We start from the raw sequence: 18,429 nt of genomic DNA on the forward strand, positions 1-18,429 counted from the left end.
CCGAGATAGAAATGGAGAGGTCTAGGAAGGGGAGGGAGGAGTCTGAGACGGTCCAGGTGAATTTGAGGTCGGGGTGGAAGGTGTTGGTAAAGTGGATGAACTGTTCAACCTCCTCGTGGGAGCATGAGTTAGTGCCGATACAGTCATCGATGTAGTGGAGGAAAAGGTGGGGGGTGGTGCCAGTGTAACTGCGGAAGATGGACTGTTCCACATATCCGACGAAGAGGCAGGCATAGCTGGGGCCCATGCGGGTGCCCATGGCTACTCCTTTGGTTTGGAGGAAGTGAGAGGATTGGAAAGAGAAGTTGTTCAGAGTGAGGACCAGTTCAGTCAGTCAAAGGAGAGTGTCAGTAGAAGGGTACTGGTTGGGTCGGCAGGAAGGAAGAAGCGGAGGACTTTGAGGCCATGCCCTGTGGCTGAACACTTTAACTCTCCCTCCCACTCCGCCAAGGACATGCAGGTCCTTGGCCTCCTCCATCGCCAGACCATGCCAACACGACGCCTGGAGGAAGAGCGCCACATCTTCCACCTAGGAACCCTCCAACCACAAGGGATGAATGCAGATTTCTCCAGCTTCCTCTTTTTCTCCTCCCAACTTTTCTCAGTCCCAACCCTCAGACTCAGCACCGCCTTCTTGACCTGCAATCTTCTTCCTGACCTCTCCGCCCCCACCCCCTCTCCGACCTATCACCCTCACCTTAACCTCCTTCCACCTATCGCATTCCCAATGCCCCTCCCCTAAGTCCCTCTTCCCTACCTTTTAACTTAGCCTGCTTGTCACACCCTCCTCGTTCTTGAAGAAGGGCTTATGCCAGAAACGTCGATTCTCCTGCTCCTTGGATGCTGCCTGACCTGCTACAGTCAACGTGGGGCCAACAGACAGGCTGATTTCCTGAGTTCTGATCTTGGTACTATTTATTTTTAAGTAGCTGAAGAGTTTACTAAACTTATGCATCCAAATCAAGCTCTCACTTCCCATTGTTGTTCCTGATGTCAGACTGAACGTATTGGTGAGAGGGAGAATGTTTGTATTAAAGCATTCAACGCATCATATGCAGTCAGCACTTGGGGCTGACCTCAGTGGGAAGGAGGGACGTTATAAACTACAGCAAGCTGTTAGGCATGAGATGGAATTCAGCCAAGCCCAGCCCAGGAGTGTAGCAGGGCACAGGTCAGTTATGGAAGATGCCCAAGGTAGGTGGGTTAACAGAGGGGAACATGTACAATCATCATGACAATCAAGAAAAGTTAAAGCAGTTCTCCCCCAACTCTCTTTCCAATTGTTCCTAGATAACCATGGTTACTGGTTCATTAATACTGAACAATACAGATCAGACAGATATCAAATCTGCAGCGAGATGTGGCAATTTCTGTACAACAGAAATTAGTTTGAATAACACTGGCTTTTTAATCAACATTTAGTGCCAACAACCCGAGCAAATTACATAAGTTCCTAAAGCTAAGTCACTATGACTCTGTGAGGCCAGTCAGCCTGTTTGAAACTAGTATTGTTTGTAATGTGACAGATATTTACATCACAACGCAACAGCAGAGACTAACAAAATCAAATGCCTCCACAAAATAAACCAAGTTAGATCAAACAGGATGTACTGTTCCTAGCAATTAAAATGATAGAGCTGCCAGCATATTTAAAGCACAGCAACTTGATATTGTCATAAATCCAATGTTATTTCACTGACAATCAATGGAAAGGTGTTACATATTACCAGACATGTCATGTATGATGCTGAGCTGAGGGAAAACACTGCTAATTTTCTCCCATTTAGCTATCAAACCTGCTCTGAAATCAGCCAGCTGTAACTGTAAAGTACTCAGGAGGTATTTGACCTCTGTTGTGACTTCTTAAAGGTAACATGACCAGAATTGCACTTTGTGAACTCTTGACATGCATCACGAAGTTGTGCAAGCACTCAGGAATCACTAATTAAAAGACAGCAATGCTTTCATTGTGGCACGGTCTTGGATTACTACCTGATCTTTATGCCAATCTGTTTCATTGCTTTATTCCAACTTCCATTGCAATCATTTAAAAAAAAAAGTAACCAGAAAGTAAACTACTGAGAAAATCAATCTACCTGGTAGGCAAATAAGAGATCAAGACAAGTAATAGCATTGCTGGAAAAATGATAATTTATTTCAAACTTTTCTTCTTGCTGACATCAGGACAATTTGAAGAACATTAATTTAAAGAAAAACAAAAACCTCACGAAAAGAGAGTCCCGATTTTTTTTTTAGATTAGATTACTTACAGTGTGGAAACAGGCCCTTCGGCCCAACAAGTCCACACCGCCCCGCCGAAGCGCAACCCACCCATACCCCTACATCTACCCCTTACCTAACACTACGGGCAATTTAGCATGACCAATTCACCTGACCTGCACATCTTTGGACTGTGGGAGGAAACCGGAGCACCCGGAGGAAACCCACGCAGACACGGGGAGAATGTGCAAACTCCACACAGTCAGTCGCCTGAGTCGGGAATTGAACCCAGGTCTCTGGCGCTGTGAGGCAGCAGTGCTGACCACTGTGCCACCGTGCCGATTAGTTGGCAATTAAACTCCGAGAGGCATTGCTGTGGAAAATGCACCAATTAATGATCGTGGATTTACCTGTCAGGTTTTGTTTAAGTTTTAAACCAGGTAGCTTGATTTTGATTGGTCAGGGCATTGCACCGAGAAATGAAATGGTGAACGGCTATCACTTATTTCGTTGAGTTGAAGCAGGCTCCATGTGTGTACAGGATCTGTTTGCAAACTACAGTGCCCTATGTTGTTATTAGCATATCTAGCTTTCAGTGTACTCAAGAGCACTACACAATGAGTCCAACTGATAATCCTAAATTGACTGTCAGTGTAATAATTCTCACTCTCCATTATCCAGTAAATGCTGTCCAATTGCAGATCCACATCTAACTTGAACACATGGGCTGCTTGAGATACGCTGATCTGATCAGCATAGCCATTATCCAACAGGATGGCTTCGGTGCATCCCAATTTCATCAAGATTTCATCGTCTCAGTGTCTATGTATGAGATTGCTGATAAAGGCAATCTTCTACAGCATAGGACTGTAGCAATTCCAAAGTGTACAATGAAGGCAGGTGTGCAGTAGGGAGTAGTACAGAACCCCTCTACTGTCAGATTTCTCAACAATGACATAGATAAAAGAGAGCTCATTTGATTCTTCCATTTCAAATGTGAATTTGAGTGCAAGTTAGACATGCAAGAATTTCCCTACATGCAGATGCAAATTCAAATATAAACATACATACAGTTGGTTCTGTTATAACGCATGTTACTTCAACGTGAATTAACTTTGATGCGATTGAAGACTTTAGGCCGTTACTTACAGAAAGTGAACTTTCTTTACCTGTATTGGCTATAATGTGATTCCAGCCCCATTAGCTTGAATGCACTGTTATTGCTCAGGTTTCTCATAACGTGCGAATGCTCGAGAACTGAACTATCACATTGTATCAGGACCAAGTGTACTGGAAGTATGCAAGAGGTGGGAGAAGTGCAGTGTGGAGTATACTGGAAAACATATTTACTAACGCATAGGTCCCTATTCTTTTCCAAACAGACAACACATGCACTTGCTATGCCTGTTTCAACTCGAACACAATAGATGATAATCATTTGTTGATTCATTCTTAGGACAATGGTTCAAATTTAAACAAAGGCTGAGACTTCATCGTTAATCATGATTCATTGGTACATTCTTCTTTGCAATGCCTCTACAAGGGGTAATTGCAAACCAATCAGCACTCTCCTCTCATGCAGAATTCTTGTGAATTATTCTGATAAGTGCAAGATCAAATACTTCAACAAAAAAATGCACTTTTAAAGCATTATTCAGATTCTGTACTGCCAAATTATAAATGTAGTGTTGAAAGGGTCAATTTTAAAACTCATGATCACATTAGTCAGTAAAATATTCCATTTTAACTTCAACAGTAGTTCAATGGCACAACAGAATACACGACGAATCACCCATTTTATTCAGACAAGGATGCCACAAGACATTGTCAACTTTGAAAAAGAATAAAGAATTGATTAAATAATGGCAAAGATTATGGTTCAAAACCCACAAGATTTCAGGAAGGAAGAGACAAGTAAGTGTGGGTAACAGCAGAAGGGGACTGGACTTCAGCATCATGTGGATTTGGAGAAGATCAGCATATAGGATAGTGCCTGTGAAGTTTAGAATGAATGAGACATTCAATCAAGCACTGCAAATGTATCAATGAGAACAAGGAAAACAAGAAAGGTAACAAAATGAGAAGGGAACAAAATGAGAAGGGTTGAAGACTAGAGGGATTACCTATGTGATATAAATTTAACATTCAAAGAAGTATTTTCTGGTCTTTTAATTCACTTTTTGCTGTTTCAGCACTATACTTTATAATGACAATGGCTATGTGACCTCCTTGCGTTTTGCACACCATATTGTAACCTGTCAACAGTCATTAGTGAGCCAGCTAAGCAAATCTCCAGCAGGCAAAGTTAATTGACAGGTATAATGTAAGACAGCATTCACAGGCTTCATACCTTCCAAGATGTCTGGAGTTAAGAAAGTCAACAATCAGGAACAGGTACAAAAAAAATTAGAAACAATAAACACAAATTAACAAGATTATACAGGTTTAAAAAAAGAACTTCTTCAAGGTTACTTAATATTTAATCGATTTCCTATTCTAAGGATGTAGAATAGATGTTGTGGTTCTGTTCGCCGAGCTAGGAATTTGTGTTGCAGACGTTTCGTCCCGTGTCTAGGTGACATCCTCAGTGCTTGGAAGTCTCCTGTGAAGCACTTCTGTGATGTTTCCTCTGGCCACTTCCGGTTGTCAGTTCCAGCTGTCCGCTGCAGTAGCCAGTATATTGGGTCCAGGTCGATGTGCTTATTGATTGAATCTGTGCCATGCCTCTAGGATTTCCCTGACTGTTCTCTGTTTGGCTTGTCCTATAATAGTGGTGCTGTCCCAGTCGAACTCATGTTGCTTGTCATCTGAGTGTGTGGCTACTAAGGATACCTGGAGATGTCGTTTCGTGGCTAGTTGGTGCTCATGGATGCTGACCGTTAGCTGTCTTCCTGTTTGTCCTGTGTAGTGTTTTGTGCAGTCCTTGCATGGGATTTTGTAGCCTACATTGGTTTTGCTCATGCTAGGTATTGGGTCCTTTGTCCTGGTGAGTTGTTGTCTGAGATTGGATGTTGGTTTGTGTGCTGTTATGAGTCCTAGTGGTCGCAGTAGTCTGGCTGTCAGTTCAGAAATGTTTTTGATGTATGGTAGTGTGGCTAGTTCTTTGGGTTGTGGCACGTCCTCATTCCGTTGTCTTTCTCTTAGACATCTGTTGATGAAATTGCGCGGGTATCCATTTTTGGCGAATACATTGTAGAGGTGTTCTTCTTCCTCTTTTTGCAGTTCTGGTGTGCTGCAGTGTGTTGTGGCCCTTTTGAACAGTGTCTTGATGCAACTTCTTTTGTGTGTGTTGGGGTGGTTGCTTTCATAGTTTAGGACTTGGTCTGTGTGTGTGGCTTTCCTGTATACCTTTGTGGTGAATTCTCCGTTCGGTGTTCTCTGTACCATCACGTCTAGGAATGGGAGTTGGTTGTCCTTTTCCTCCTCTCTAGTGAATCGGATTCCTGTTAGTGTGGCGTTGATGATCCCATGTGTGTTCTCTATTTCTGTGTTTTTAATGATTACAAAGGTATCATCTACATATCTGACCCAGAGTTTGGGTTGAATTTGCGGTAAGACTGTTTGTTCTTGCATTACTGCTTCTGCTATAAGATTCTGCTATAAGATTCTTATCCTGCCTTTTTCAGGATTTATTTTATACACAACATTCCACTGGACTCTAATGTGCAGAAGCTGTCTGTATTTGTCTAAAATCAATGAAATTCCTAACTTTTCAGGCCCCAGGGCAGCACTTCACTTACTATTCCCCACTTCTAACTGATCTGTTGCCATGATGGCACATCAAGCGGTCAGTTGCGCTTGGTGAGGAGATTCCAGTTGACAGAGCACAGACAGGAGAGGCAGTGGGCAGGGGAGAAAATAGAGAAAGTATGTTATCTCCTGTGGGTCTCTGCTGACTCCCATCTTGCCTTTTGAAGTTGAACATACAAGGACTTTCCAATTTAACATTCTCACGCTGTGATAGAATCCATTAACAATGCCACTCCATCCCTTCCCCTATCTCTCCCAAAAACGTTGTAGCCACGAATATTAACTTTGCAGACTTGTTAAAACCTAACCCACCTAATGTTATTAGACTCCCTCAATCGTCATTAAGGCTTCAAATTCTCCAGCTGTTTTCAAGGGAGCCCTCTGGTCCTGCAGCCAATCAATGAAATATTGACAACAATATGGAATGTTTCCCTAGCACCACTGCCTTTTCAAAGTTGTCCCTTAGGGCTTTTGCCCGAAACGTCGACTTCGAAGCTCCTTGGATGTTGCCTGAACTGCTGTGCTCTTCCAGCACCACTAATCCAGAATCTGGTTTCCAGCATCTGCAGTCATTGTTTTTATCCAGTCAGAAGTGCAAGAAAACGGCAAGTCAGAAGTGTTTTTAACTTGGTGAAATATGTACTGTCTGCATTAAACATGGCAAAACGCACATAGCACAAAATTGCACTACTTTTTGAAGAGGCGCCTGACCTAGAAGACTATAGCTGCAGTTTCAATTTGGTGCGAAACCAAACCAAGAAACACAACTTCATGCTGAGCCAATCACTTGCTCCTCCTTTTGACTAGTGTCTCTAACTGAACACAGACTTTTCATTCTACAGCACCAGAGAAAATTATCCAGCCTAACTCGAGCTCTGCTTCTCCAGCAGTAGGCCACCACATTAGGTGACCTAAACCGAATAAGCAAAAATCACTTCATCACTTTATCCCATGCTATGGTAATGTTTCATCACTCAGCCATATTTGAGAAAAACCATCATGAGTTATGCAGCACCAGACACTAAGTTCATATTAAGCTGTTCCTGTAACTGAACATAATTACTGATAGTCTATCAAAAGACCATACATTTCATATCATGTATATCTCTTTATTATACTAACAATGTGTTATTAAACCAGAGGCCTTGTCTAGTGATCTAGAGACAAGAGTTCAAATCTCCGAACTGTAGATAGTTTAAATCCAGCTATGTTGGAATTAAAATGGCCATAAAGAAATGGTAGTCATTTAATTGCCAGGTTGATACAAAAACTTAGCAGGATCTTTAATGTTCTTTAGGGAACAAAATCTGCTGTCCTTATCCAAGCACACTATTTGTGACTCTAGATTGCCCTCATTGATTCTTAAGTTGCCTCTAAAATGGCCTAGGAGAAAGTGAGGACTGCAGATGCTGGAGATCAGAGCTGAAAATGTGTTGCTGGAAAGCGCAGCAGGTCAGGCAGCATCCAAGGAACAGGAGAATCGACATTTCGGGCATAAGCCCTTCTTCAGGAATGAGGAAAGTGTGTCCAGCTTTTATCTTAGCCTGCTGGACACACTTTCCTCATTCCTGAAGAAGGGCTTATGCCCGAAACGTCGATTCTCCTGTTCCTTGGATGCTGCCTGACTTGCTGCGCTTTCCACCAACACATTTTCAGCTCTAAAATGGCCTAGCAAACCAGTACAACTCAGCACCAAAGCCTTGAGAGCAATTAAGATTGCATAGTTAAACAGTTTTTTTCTCAGGAGAAATCTCATCACATAAATGTAACTTAACAAGTACATAAACACTTCATTGATCTGATGGTTGTACAATAAAATGTTTACTTCAAACTGAGAAACCTAAGTAATAGATTGATGCATATTTCCCAAAATAGTATGATTAGAAAAAAAATTTAAATGTTATTTGGCAGCATTTATCATGTGCATTTAAAATTAAGCACTTGACAAACCCACACTTTCCATTGTTGCATTAGTTTACTATGGACTTATAGATCCATCCACAAAATGTGGAACCACCCAGATAATAGAAACTGCAAACATTTTTTAAAAATATGCACGCTACATTTTCATTTTTACTTACCAATCTCCTCTTTGCAACTATCTATTTCCAGCTGTAGCGTTTCTTCAATGTTCTCCTTCAGACACTGTTCTGCCTGTATCTGTTCCTTCAGGAAAAGGATTTCTGCCTTTAGTTTCTCCTCTAGGTGATCAGCTGCTGTCCGCACACTGACAATATTTTCACGATACGTCTGCACTAGTTCATGCAATTCCTGAAATAAAGAGACAAGTGTTCAAACAGTCAGCACTCACTGGCATATCCCATCAGCCAAGGAACTGCAGCTGAGGAGGCAGTCAGCTGAACAGTTCCTCATCCACCTCCACTCAGGGATGGCCACCATTGTCATACACCAAGCAGCCTGAAAACAACTTTATTTCCTTTGACCTGTTGCCACCTCCACAGCAGTACATTCAAAACTGGAAATTTGGATAGCTGAAGGCAGTCAACCTCTGCAGCATCTAATCTCTCCCGGCCTGAATGCTGCAATACAAACTGGGAAGGAAACAGAAAGGTATTTTACCTTAAAATACTTGGTAAAAACCAGGAGGGAAGGTGTGTGCAGTATTTGCTCATTAACGTAGTGAGTTGCGATCTACTGCTTGTCAGGGTGGTAGAGGCAAAAAACACTACTAGCTTTCAATGGGAACTGGACATAGATCCGCAGGACAAGGATTGGGGCTAAGTGGAGAGCACTTTTAAAGAGAAGTTGAGGAGCCAACTACAGACCATGCTATTTTATATCGAGTAGCTAATTCCATTCATTCTTTGTTAATTTTTCTTAGACACACTCTGATGTCCAGAGATACATGAACTCAAACAGCAAAGGCAATAACTGTGCAGGTTCACTGCTGTGCCAGTTAGCAGTGTAGGTTTCCTTCTCTCTCCCCTTCACTGACAATGTGGTCACTACCTTTTGTCTGCCTTCCTCCTTTTAAAAGTGCCATTGTCTTGACCTTTTTTCCCCCCAATAGTTCCAATACAATGCAACAGCATGTAAAACAGTAATCGCTGGTCCTGGTATGTGAGGTAATCACCTCTAACACCACAAATACCTCAAAAAAGGAACAGCTCTTAATACCACAAATTTTTTCCATCCTCCATCTTGGATTACTCAGAATCCGATCTTTGGTAGAGACACTGCAGTGATTACAAAAGCAATTAGCAAAAGCCAATGTGGTCAAATTAATCATCATAGTGAATGTTTCCAATACAAGGGGAAAAACGACTCAAGTAATCTTTCACTCAGAAGGCAATATACTAAGTTATATGTAAACAGGAAGAGCTATAAGTTAAATAATACACCAGGGTCAAGAAATAACTAGATATTTTTCTGATGAGATTATTGCGGTGGAAAACAGCGAAGTGTTACTGCATAATTGGCCTATATCAACATATGGCTACTGTTTTGGTATGGCAAGCACTTTGGACCAAAAGAATTGGCATAGAATACTTAGAACTCAATCACTACTACACTTTAGTGGAACTCCAGCTGGTGTTTTGGAGGTTATGACAGGAACTGAAATGCGGGTTGCTGACTTTCCTGGCCCTACCATACTTTATTCTTTGTGGCACAGCTGTGGAGCAAAAACTGATAAATCAAAAATTGGCTCAAAGGCCTTCTCAGGGGTCTACAGGTGGCACTCTAAAAATGAAGTGAAAGTTCAGAATTGAAATTATAGAATCACACAGGAAAGACAGACACCATTCAGTCTATCATACCTGAGTTGGCCCTTTGTCAGAGCTATCCAATTAGCCTCAAACCATAATCTTCATGCAATGCTCTGCAAACAATGCTTTTCAAGTATGTATCTATTCACTCTTCAGAGTTAGTTCTGAAACTGCATCCATTATATTTTAAATAGTATATTGCAGATCAACATAATTTGCTGCATAAAATAAATGGCTTCTCAACTTCCTTCTGGTTCTTTTGCCAATTATCTTCAATTTGTTTTGTGTGTTACAGGCCATCCCACCAGTGAAAATAATTGCTCCCAATTTACTCTATTTAATCCTCTCAAATTTCTAATAACTTTATTAACTCCTCCTTAACCTTGTCTGCTCTAACCTTAACCATAATTGCAGCTCCTCCAGTCTCTCCACATCACTGAAGGCCTTCATCTCTGAGCTGAACATCCTCACAAAAACATCATTTAGGACAGAAGGAGGGACACATGCACTAGCTACTTTATAGAAAGCCATCTAACATTTGTCCACAAGCTCCAGAATACCACGCTGCCAGTATCAAGCACACTAGCCAAATAGCAGCCTTCAAGCCTTTCAATAATATATTACATGACTCATCTATTTTAACTAAATGGGCTTCAGGTACCAAGGATCACATTTTTGGCTCCATATTGTCTTTGTAAATTTAAATGTATATTTGGGTTTTGTTCTCTGTAAGTGCTTACTATCCAATTACAAAGTAACAGGCAATCAAGTTTGAAAAGTGTCATACTTGGTCTGAATAAATATTTTCTTTGCCATGTATACACAATCAACTTAGAAATGTTTACTAATAGTATCTGAAAGCCATATGAACTATGTTTCTCTGTTGCTTTAACCACTTCAAAGTGAATTAAATAAATTAATATACTGTTTGCAACTGGATTTTCCAGGCTTATATGAATATACAATAAATACCACCTCAATCTAAATTTTCTCCTTCTTGCCCTTTTAAGCTGCTAACTCCATAACATCCTTACTGATTTTATGGGTTGGGCAGCTCCCTGCTCTTTCCTCCTGCTAACCACTCTTCAGCTGTGAGACAAAATTTGATAAAAAAGACAAAACAGTGAAAGCAGTGACAGACTTCTCAGCTGATGGAAGACAAATATAAAATGGGTGTCATGGAAGCTCATGTTGGGAAGCCTGAAAAAACCTGCAATCAGAAATGGCCGAGCCCTTTTTCAAGTATCCCTCCTGCTGTCATTGAGCTTCTCATTCACATGAAAAATGATTCAAGTGCCCAGTTTAGGCCATTCACAAAACAAAATCTGCAATGAGTAGGGCAATCATTAGATCTGTCCCACTTGGGGTTCTTCATCTTAAAACAAGAAAAGATCAGGTTTCTATAAATGTTGCTGTGGAGCCAACTCAAGTGAAATATATTGCTATTCTTTCATTGTCACTGGGTCAAAGTCGTGGAGCTCCCTCTCTAACGGAATTGTGAGTCAACCCACAGTATATGGGCTGCAGCAGTTCAAGAAGGCAGCTCACCACAACCTTCTCATGGGCAACTAGGAATGGGCAATAAATGCTCGCCCAGCCAGCAATGTCCACATCCTATGAATGAATTTAAAAAAACTTCCCTGAATCTGCCACTATCACGTACTATTAACCCTACTTGGAATATTGCATACAGTTGTGGGTCACCACACTACCTGAAGGATGTGGATGTTTTGGAGAAGGTACAGAAAAGTTTTACCAGGACGTAGCCTGGTATGGGGGATTTTAGTTATTAAGAAAGGTTGGCTATACTGGGTTTCTTTTCACTGGAACGCAGGAGATTGAGAGGCGACCTAATAGAAGTTTATAAGATTGTGAATGGAATGGATAGAATGGGAAGTATGAGGCTTTTTTCCCCAGGGTAGAAAGGTCAATTACTAGGGGACACAGATTCAAAGTGCGAGGGGATAAGTTAAAAAGAGATATGTGAGGCATATCTTTCACACAAAGGATGGTAAGTGCGTGGAACCCATTGTCGGGGAGGTGGTGGGAGCAGACACAATAGCAGCATTCAAGAAGCACATGAATAGGAAGGGAATAGAGGAATACAGGTCCTGTAAGTGAAGACAGTTTTAGTACAGAAAGGCAAAATGTGGCAGTGCAGGTTGGAGGGCTGAGGGGCCTGTTTCTGTGTTGTATTGTTCTTTGTTCCAGAGCCTTGGTTTTTGCCAGAGTACATGTCTGTTTTGCCAGACATTCAAGCAAAGGTTGTATGAGGGCATGCAAGAGTGCTAGAAGCTTGTACAAGTTAAGCACTGTGCCAATTATTTCTAGTTTTACAATACGACTTTTGCTTTTGAAGCGGGGGGAGGAACATTTAATTAAGAAACACCACTTGTCTGGGATAAGTTAGGCCATAATACTTTAAGTTGCAACATGTTTTCTAATCACAATGCTCATTTGCAATCATTCTTGAAGAGTCCATTAGATGACCCATCTTGGCATCGTCTAGTAGTAACCCATATCACAGATACCAGTCTACTGCCAGTTCAATTCACTCCATGTAATATCAAGAAATAGTTGGAGGTACTGGATACTGCAAAGTAGCTTAGATAACATTCAGGCAATAGTACTGAAGACTTGTCCTCCAGAACTTGACACTCACCTAGCCAAGCTCTTCCAGTGTAGTTACAACATTCTACCCAACAACGTGGAAATTACCTAGGTACATTTTGTAGACAAAAAGCATGAGAAATGCAACACGGCCGATTACCGCCCCATTAGTATATATTCAATCATCAGTAAACTGATGGAAGATATCAACAGTGCTATCAAGCAGCATTTGCTCAGCAAAAACCTGCTCAGTGATACCAGTTTGGGTTCTACCAGGGGCACTCAACTCCTGAACTCATTACAATGTTGGTTCAAATATGGACAAAACAGATGAATTCCACAAGTAAGGCAGGAATGACAGCCCTTGACTGAGTATTGCATCAAGGGGTCAATGGACATCAGGGACAACTCTCTGCTGATTGGAGTCATACCTGGCACAAAGGAAGATGATTGTTGGAGGTTGATCATTTCAGCTCCAGGACATCTCTGCAGGAGTTCCTCAGGGTAGTGTCCGAGGCCCAACCATCTTCTGGTGCTCCATCAATGACCTTCCCTTCATCATAAGGTTAGAAGTGGGGATGTTTGCTGACGATTGCACAATGCTCAGCACCATTCACAACACCTCAGATAGTGAAGTAGTCCATACAGAAATGCAGAATCTGGATAATATCCAGGCTGACGAGGACAAGTGGCACCACACAAATGCCTGACAATGACTATCTCCAATAAGACAAAATCTCAATCCTGCACTAACAACATCCTGGGGGTTACCATTGATCATAAGCTCAACTGGACTTGCCACTTAAAAACAGTGTCGACAAAATCATATTAGAGGCTAGGAATGCTATGACGAGTGACTCACCTCATGACTCCCCAAAGCCTGTCCATCATCAACAAGGCGTAAGTCAGGAGTATGATGGAAAACTCCCGACTTGCCTGCATGGGTGCAGCTCCAACAACACTTAAGAAGCTTTACACAATCAAGGACAAAACAACCCACTTAACTGGCACTGCATCCACAACCACAACCACCCACTCCCTGCACCACCAATACTTAGTAGCAGCTGTGTACACCATGCACTGGAGAAATTCAAAGATCCTTAGACAGCACCTTCCAAACCCACTACCATCTGGAAGGGCAAGGGCAGCAGATTAATGGGAACACTGCCCCCTGCAAGTTCCCCTCCAAGTCATTCATCATCCTGGCTTGGAAATATATCGCCATTCCTTTACTGTTGCTGGGTCAAAATCCTGGAAATCCCTCCCCAAGGTCATTGAGGATCAGCATGCGGACTACAGCGATTTTGAAAGTATCTTACCATCACTCTCTCAAAGGCAATTAGAGACTGGCAATAAATGCTGGTCAGCCAATAATACTCACCTCCCATGAATGAATAAATACAAATGCAATAAACTAAGGGTTATGGGAATGAGGTAGGTAAAATCTGTATAAGCATTCAATCAGCCATGATTGTATCGAATGGCAGGGCAGGCTTGATGGGGTGAATGGCCTACTTCTGTTTCTATGTTCCTAAGTCTCCCAGAACTAGAGATCTAAGTGGTTAGAGTGAATGAGGAAGGAAATTATTTGTAAGATGATTGCATTGGGGCTGAAAGTGGATGTGTCTCTAAGACCTGATGGTTGCCTCCCAGAATGCTGAAACAGAAGACCTTTGAGACAATTGACACATTGATTACCTTCTAAAATTCTATAAAATCTGGAATGATTCCTGAAGTTTGGATAATAGAAATGGTGCCCTACTATTTAAGAAGGGAAAGAGAGAGAAACAAAACGGCTGACCTGACAGCCTCAGATAAAGGATCTGATAAATAGACACTTGAATAATAATTAACTGATGATTGACAAACTTAGGGGAAGTTTTTTTTGAAGATATTACAAGCAAAATTGATAAAGCAGAGCTGATGCATATATTTTGAGAAGACATTTTGATAACGTTCCCTGCAGGAGAATGGTTAGAAAAATTAAAGCATGTGGAATAAGTGGAAGTGTACTGACAAGGATTGGCCAACTGACAGAAAACAGAATAGGAACAAATGGGTCAGTCTCACATTGGCAGGCCGTGATTAGTGGGATACCACATGGATCAGTTCTTGGACCCCAGCTGGTCATGACATACATATCAATGATTTGTAGACTGGGACAAAATGTAGTATTTCCAAATCTGCAGATGATACATAGTTAAGTGGGTTATGCGGTAGGTGTAAAAGTGGCTTCAAGAGGCTTAATGGATGGGAAAGAAGATAACAGATTGAATATAATGTGGAAAGATGCACTGTCATTCGCTGTGTTAGGAAAAACAGCACTGCAGAGTTTTTCTTAAAATTGTAAGAGGTTGGAATGTATAAATCTACAAAGGAACCGAGTTGTCCTTGTTGATAAGTCGTTGAAGGCTAACATGTAGGTGCAGCAAGCTATAACAAAGGCTAATAAAATGTTAGCCTTTATCACAGTAAGTACAGGAGTTGTGAAGTCTTCCTTTACTTGTATAAAAGCTTGGTGAGTACTGTGTGCAGTTTTGGTCTCTATCTCAGGAAAGGAATTATTGCCACAGAGCCACAATTTAAAAATAAGGAGGTCACAGTTTTGAGATAAGGAGAACTTTGTTAACCTTTGGAGCTGTGAACTTTTGGACTTTACTACCACAAAGCATTGTGAAAAGTCAGTTTTTGAGTATGTTTAAGGTAGAAAACGATAGGTTTGTGATTAACCATGGTACACATGGTTATCTGGAGAGGGTGAGCAGAAGCCATTGAAGTGTTCATTCAGCCACGGGGGAGATAATGGCCTAGTGGTGTTATTGCTAGAATATTAATCCAGAGTTCCAGGTAATGTTCTGGGGATCTGGGTTTGAATCTTGCCATAGTGTTTGGTGGAATTTCAATTCAATAAATGTCTGAATTAGGAGTCATTGAAGCCATTGTTGATTTTCAGAAAAAAACCATCTGGTTCACTAATGCTCTCTGAGGAAAGAAATTGCTGTCTTTACCTAGTCTGGCCTACATGTGATTCCAGACCCACAACAATGTTTGATTTATTGTTGTCACATGTAAAGAGATACAGTGAAAAGTGTTGTTTTGCATGCTATACAGGCAGATCATACCTTACAAAGTGCATCAGGTGAATGGAACACAATGCAGAATACAGTGTTCCAGCTGCAGAGAAGGTGCAGTCAGAGAGGTATCAATATTAACATTTGAGAAGTCCATTTAAAAGTCTGATTACAGTGGGGTAGTTCTTGAATATATTTGCACATGTATTCAAACTTTTATATCTTCTGCCTGAGTTAAAAAGGTGGAAGAGAGCACAACTGGAGTTGGAGGGGTCTTTGATTATGTTGGTTGCTCTTCCAAGACAGCGAGAAATATATATGGAGTCAATGGATGCAAAGCTGGTTTGCATGAAGGTGTGACAAAGAAGATTGAAGGAGGCAGAGCAGTTGACAGTATGGACTTCAGTACGGTGTTCGACAAGGTTCCACATGCTAGAGTGGTTTAGCAAAGTTAGATCACATGGAATACAGAGAGATATAGACAACTGGATACAAAATTGGCTCGAAGTTAGGAGACAGAGGCTGTTGGTGAAGGCCTGTGACCTGTGTTGTGCTGCAAAGATTGGTGCTGGGTCCACTGCTTTTTGTCATTTATATAAATGACTTGGATATGAATATAGGAGGTATGGTTAATAAGTTTGTAGATGACAACAAAGTTGGTGGTGTAGTGGACAGGAAGAGTATGACAGGACATTGAACAGATTGGTAAATGGGCCAAGGAATAAGAGATGGAGTTTAATTTAGATAAATGTGAGGTACTGCATTTTGGAAAGGTAAATCAAGGCACGACTTATACACTTTATGGCAAGGTCCTGAGGAGTGTTGCCGAACAAAGAGACCTTGGGGTGCAGATTCATAATCTCTTGAAAGTGGAGTCACAGGTAGACAGGGTGAAGGAGGCATTTGGTATACTTCCCTTTATTGAGTATAGGAGTTGGATTGTCATGCTGCGGCTGTACAGGACATTGGTTAGGCCACTTTTAGAATACTGCATACAATTCTGGTCTCCCTGATATACTAAAGATGTTGTATAACTTGAAAGGGTTCAGAAAAGCTTTTGAAGGATGTTGTCAGGGTTGGAGGGTTTGAACTACAGGGGAACCTCGATTATCCGAATATCAATTATCCAAATATCGGATTATCCAAAGGTGATCTCAAGGTCCTGATAGAGACATTACGTCAAAGAGCTGCTTCAACCCTGATTGCATCTTTTGTTTACAGGTACAATGATTAAAAACGAACTTGGCTCACTGAAATGCTGCTAAGAACAGTCCTGGTACCGTCTCGAAATGACTGACCTCCCACCCTCTCTGTCTCACCCCACATTTTCTCTGGAGTCCTACATAGGGGTGAACCCTAAATCCCCCCCTCCCCAGATAATCTCCAAACATTGTCCTGTACAGGACAGAGTGGGAACTTGTCAAAAAGTTGTGTGTGCGTGTGCGCGCGCGCGCACGTGTTATTTTGGAGACTTACCCCACAAAGGCAGTCTTATTGTTGGTGTACAGCGGGGGAGGGGGAGAGATGGATGGGGGTGTGGGGTTGGGGAGCAGGGTCTTGCATGCAGTGGGCTGCTCCTTGTCTCCTGAACGAGGAGCAAGCTTCACAGAAAGCTCTGAGCCCCAGAGGAAATCAATTAACCAAACAATCAATTGACCGTACAAAATAGTGCCTGCCCATCTCGTTCGGATAATTGAGGTTCCTCTGTATACAGAAAGGCTGAATAGGCTGGGGCTATTTTCTCTGGAGCATCCAAGGCTGAAGTTTATAGAAGTTTATAAGGTCATGAGGATCATGGATAAGGTGAATAGTCAAGTTCTCATCCCCAGGTGGGGGAATCCAAAACTAGAAAGCACAAGCTAAAGCATGGATTCTGGATAAGCCAAGATGGAGGACGGGAAAAATTTCTGGCTGTAACAGCTGCTCCATTATTGAGGTAATTTAGGTTTGGAGGTGATTTCCTCAAATTCCAGGAGCTACTGTTTTATATGCTGTTGCATTGTTTTGGAACTTTGGGAAAAAAAAAGTCAAAACAACAGCAGTTTTAAAAGGGAGAAGACCAGACAAAGGAAGCACATGGTGACGTCAGTGCAGGAGAGAGAGAGAAAGAAACTGACACAGCAATGAACCTGCACAGTTACTGCCTTTGCTGTTTGAATTCATGTATTGCTGGACATCGGAGTATGTCTGGGAAAATTAACAAACAGTGAAATTCACAACTAATCTTGGAAGAACAGTATGGACGAAGTTTACAGCACAGAACAGATAAGTGTATTGTTTTAGGTGTGACCTACAGAAAGTCTACAGGAGTAGAGTGGGTTCTTTCTTGATTATACGTTTTTTGAGATAGGTCTCTTGATTAACCTTAAAATAATACGTTTTTTGAGATAGGTCTCTTGATTAACCTTAAAATATCTAACCTGGGGCAGTGTTTTGTAGAGGAATAAGACGGTGTTATTTTCTGGGTCAGTAGATTGTGAAGGAGCAAAAATGGCCTTTATTAGAGTGATATGCGCTTCTTGTCAGATGTGGGAGTTTAAAGAGAGTTTAAGAGTTACTGCGGATTATATCTGACATAAATGCTGTTGGTTACGAATCTTATCAGATCGAATGGATCGGTTGGAGAGACAATTAGATATAATGAGGAATTTGCAACAGCAACGGTATGTGATGGATGGCAGTTATAGGAAGGGTGGAAGGTCTCAGAGACAGTCACATAGATGGGTTAACTCCAGGAAAGGTAAGGGAAGTAGACAGCTAGTGCAAGAGCCTTCCGTGGCTATACCCATTTCAAACAAGTATGCTGTTTTGGAAAATGTAGGGGGTGATGGATTCTCAGGGAACGTAGCACAAACAGCCAAGTTTCTGGTATTGAGGCTGGCTCTAATGCAACGAAGGTATGTCGGGTTCCAAGAGATCAATTGTGTTAGGGGACTCTCTAGTCAGAGGTACAGACAGACGTTTCTGTGGCCAGCAGCGAAAAATCAGAATGGTGTGTTGTTTCCCTGGTGCCAGGATCAAGGATGTCTCAGGGAGGGTGCAGAATGTTC

At 41.7% G+C, this 18,429-nt stretch overlaps 1 protein-coding gene across 5 annotated transcripts in view; it reads right to left on the minus strand.

Annotated features, from left to right (window-relative positions):
* Nucleotides 1–18,429, minus strand: part of rabep1 (rabaptin, RAB GTPase binding effector protein 1) — a 106,772-nt gene that overhangs the window by 18,488 nt on the left and 69,855 nt on the right. For all 5 annotated transcript variants that reach the window (XM_043718846.1, XM_043718845.1, XM_043718843.1 and 2 more), the window contains one exon: nucleotides 8,052–8,241. In XM_043718846.1, coding sequence (XP_043574781.1) covers nucleotides 8,052–8,241 — 190 coding nt within the window. The remainder of the gene's footprint in view (nucleotides 1–8,051; nucleotides 8,242–18,429) is intronic.

The sequence above is a fragment of the Chiloscyllium plagiosum genome, chromosome 28, assembly GCF_004010195.1.
Source record: "Chiloscyllium plagiosum isolate BGI_BamShark_2017 chromosome 28, ASM401019v2, whole genome shotgun sequence".
Taxonomy (NCBI): domain Eukaryota; kingdom Metazoa; phylum Chordata; class Chondrichthyes; order Orectolobiformes; family Hemiscylliidae; genus Chiloscyllium; species Chiloscyllium plagiosum.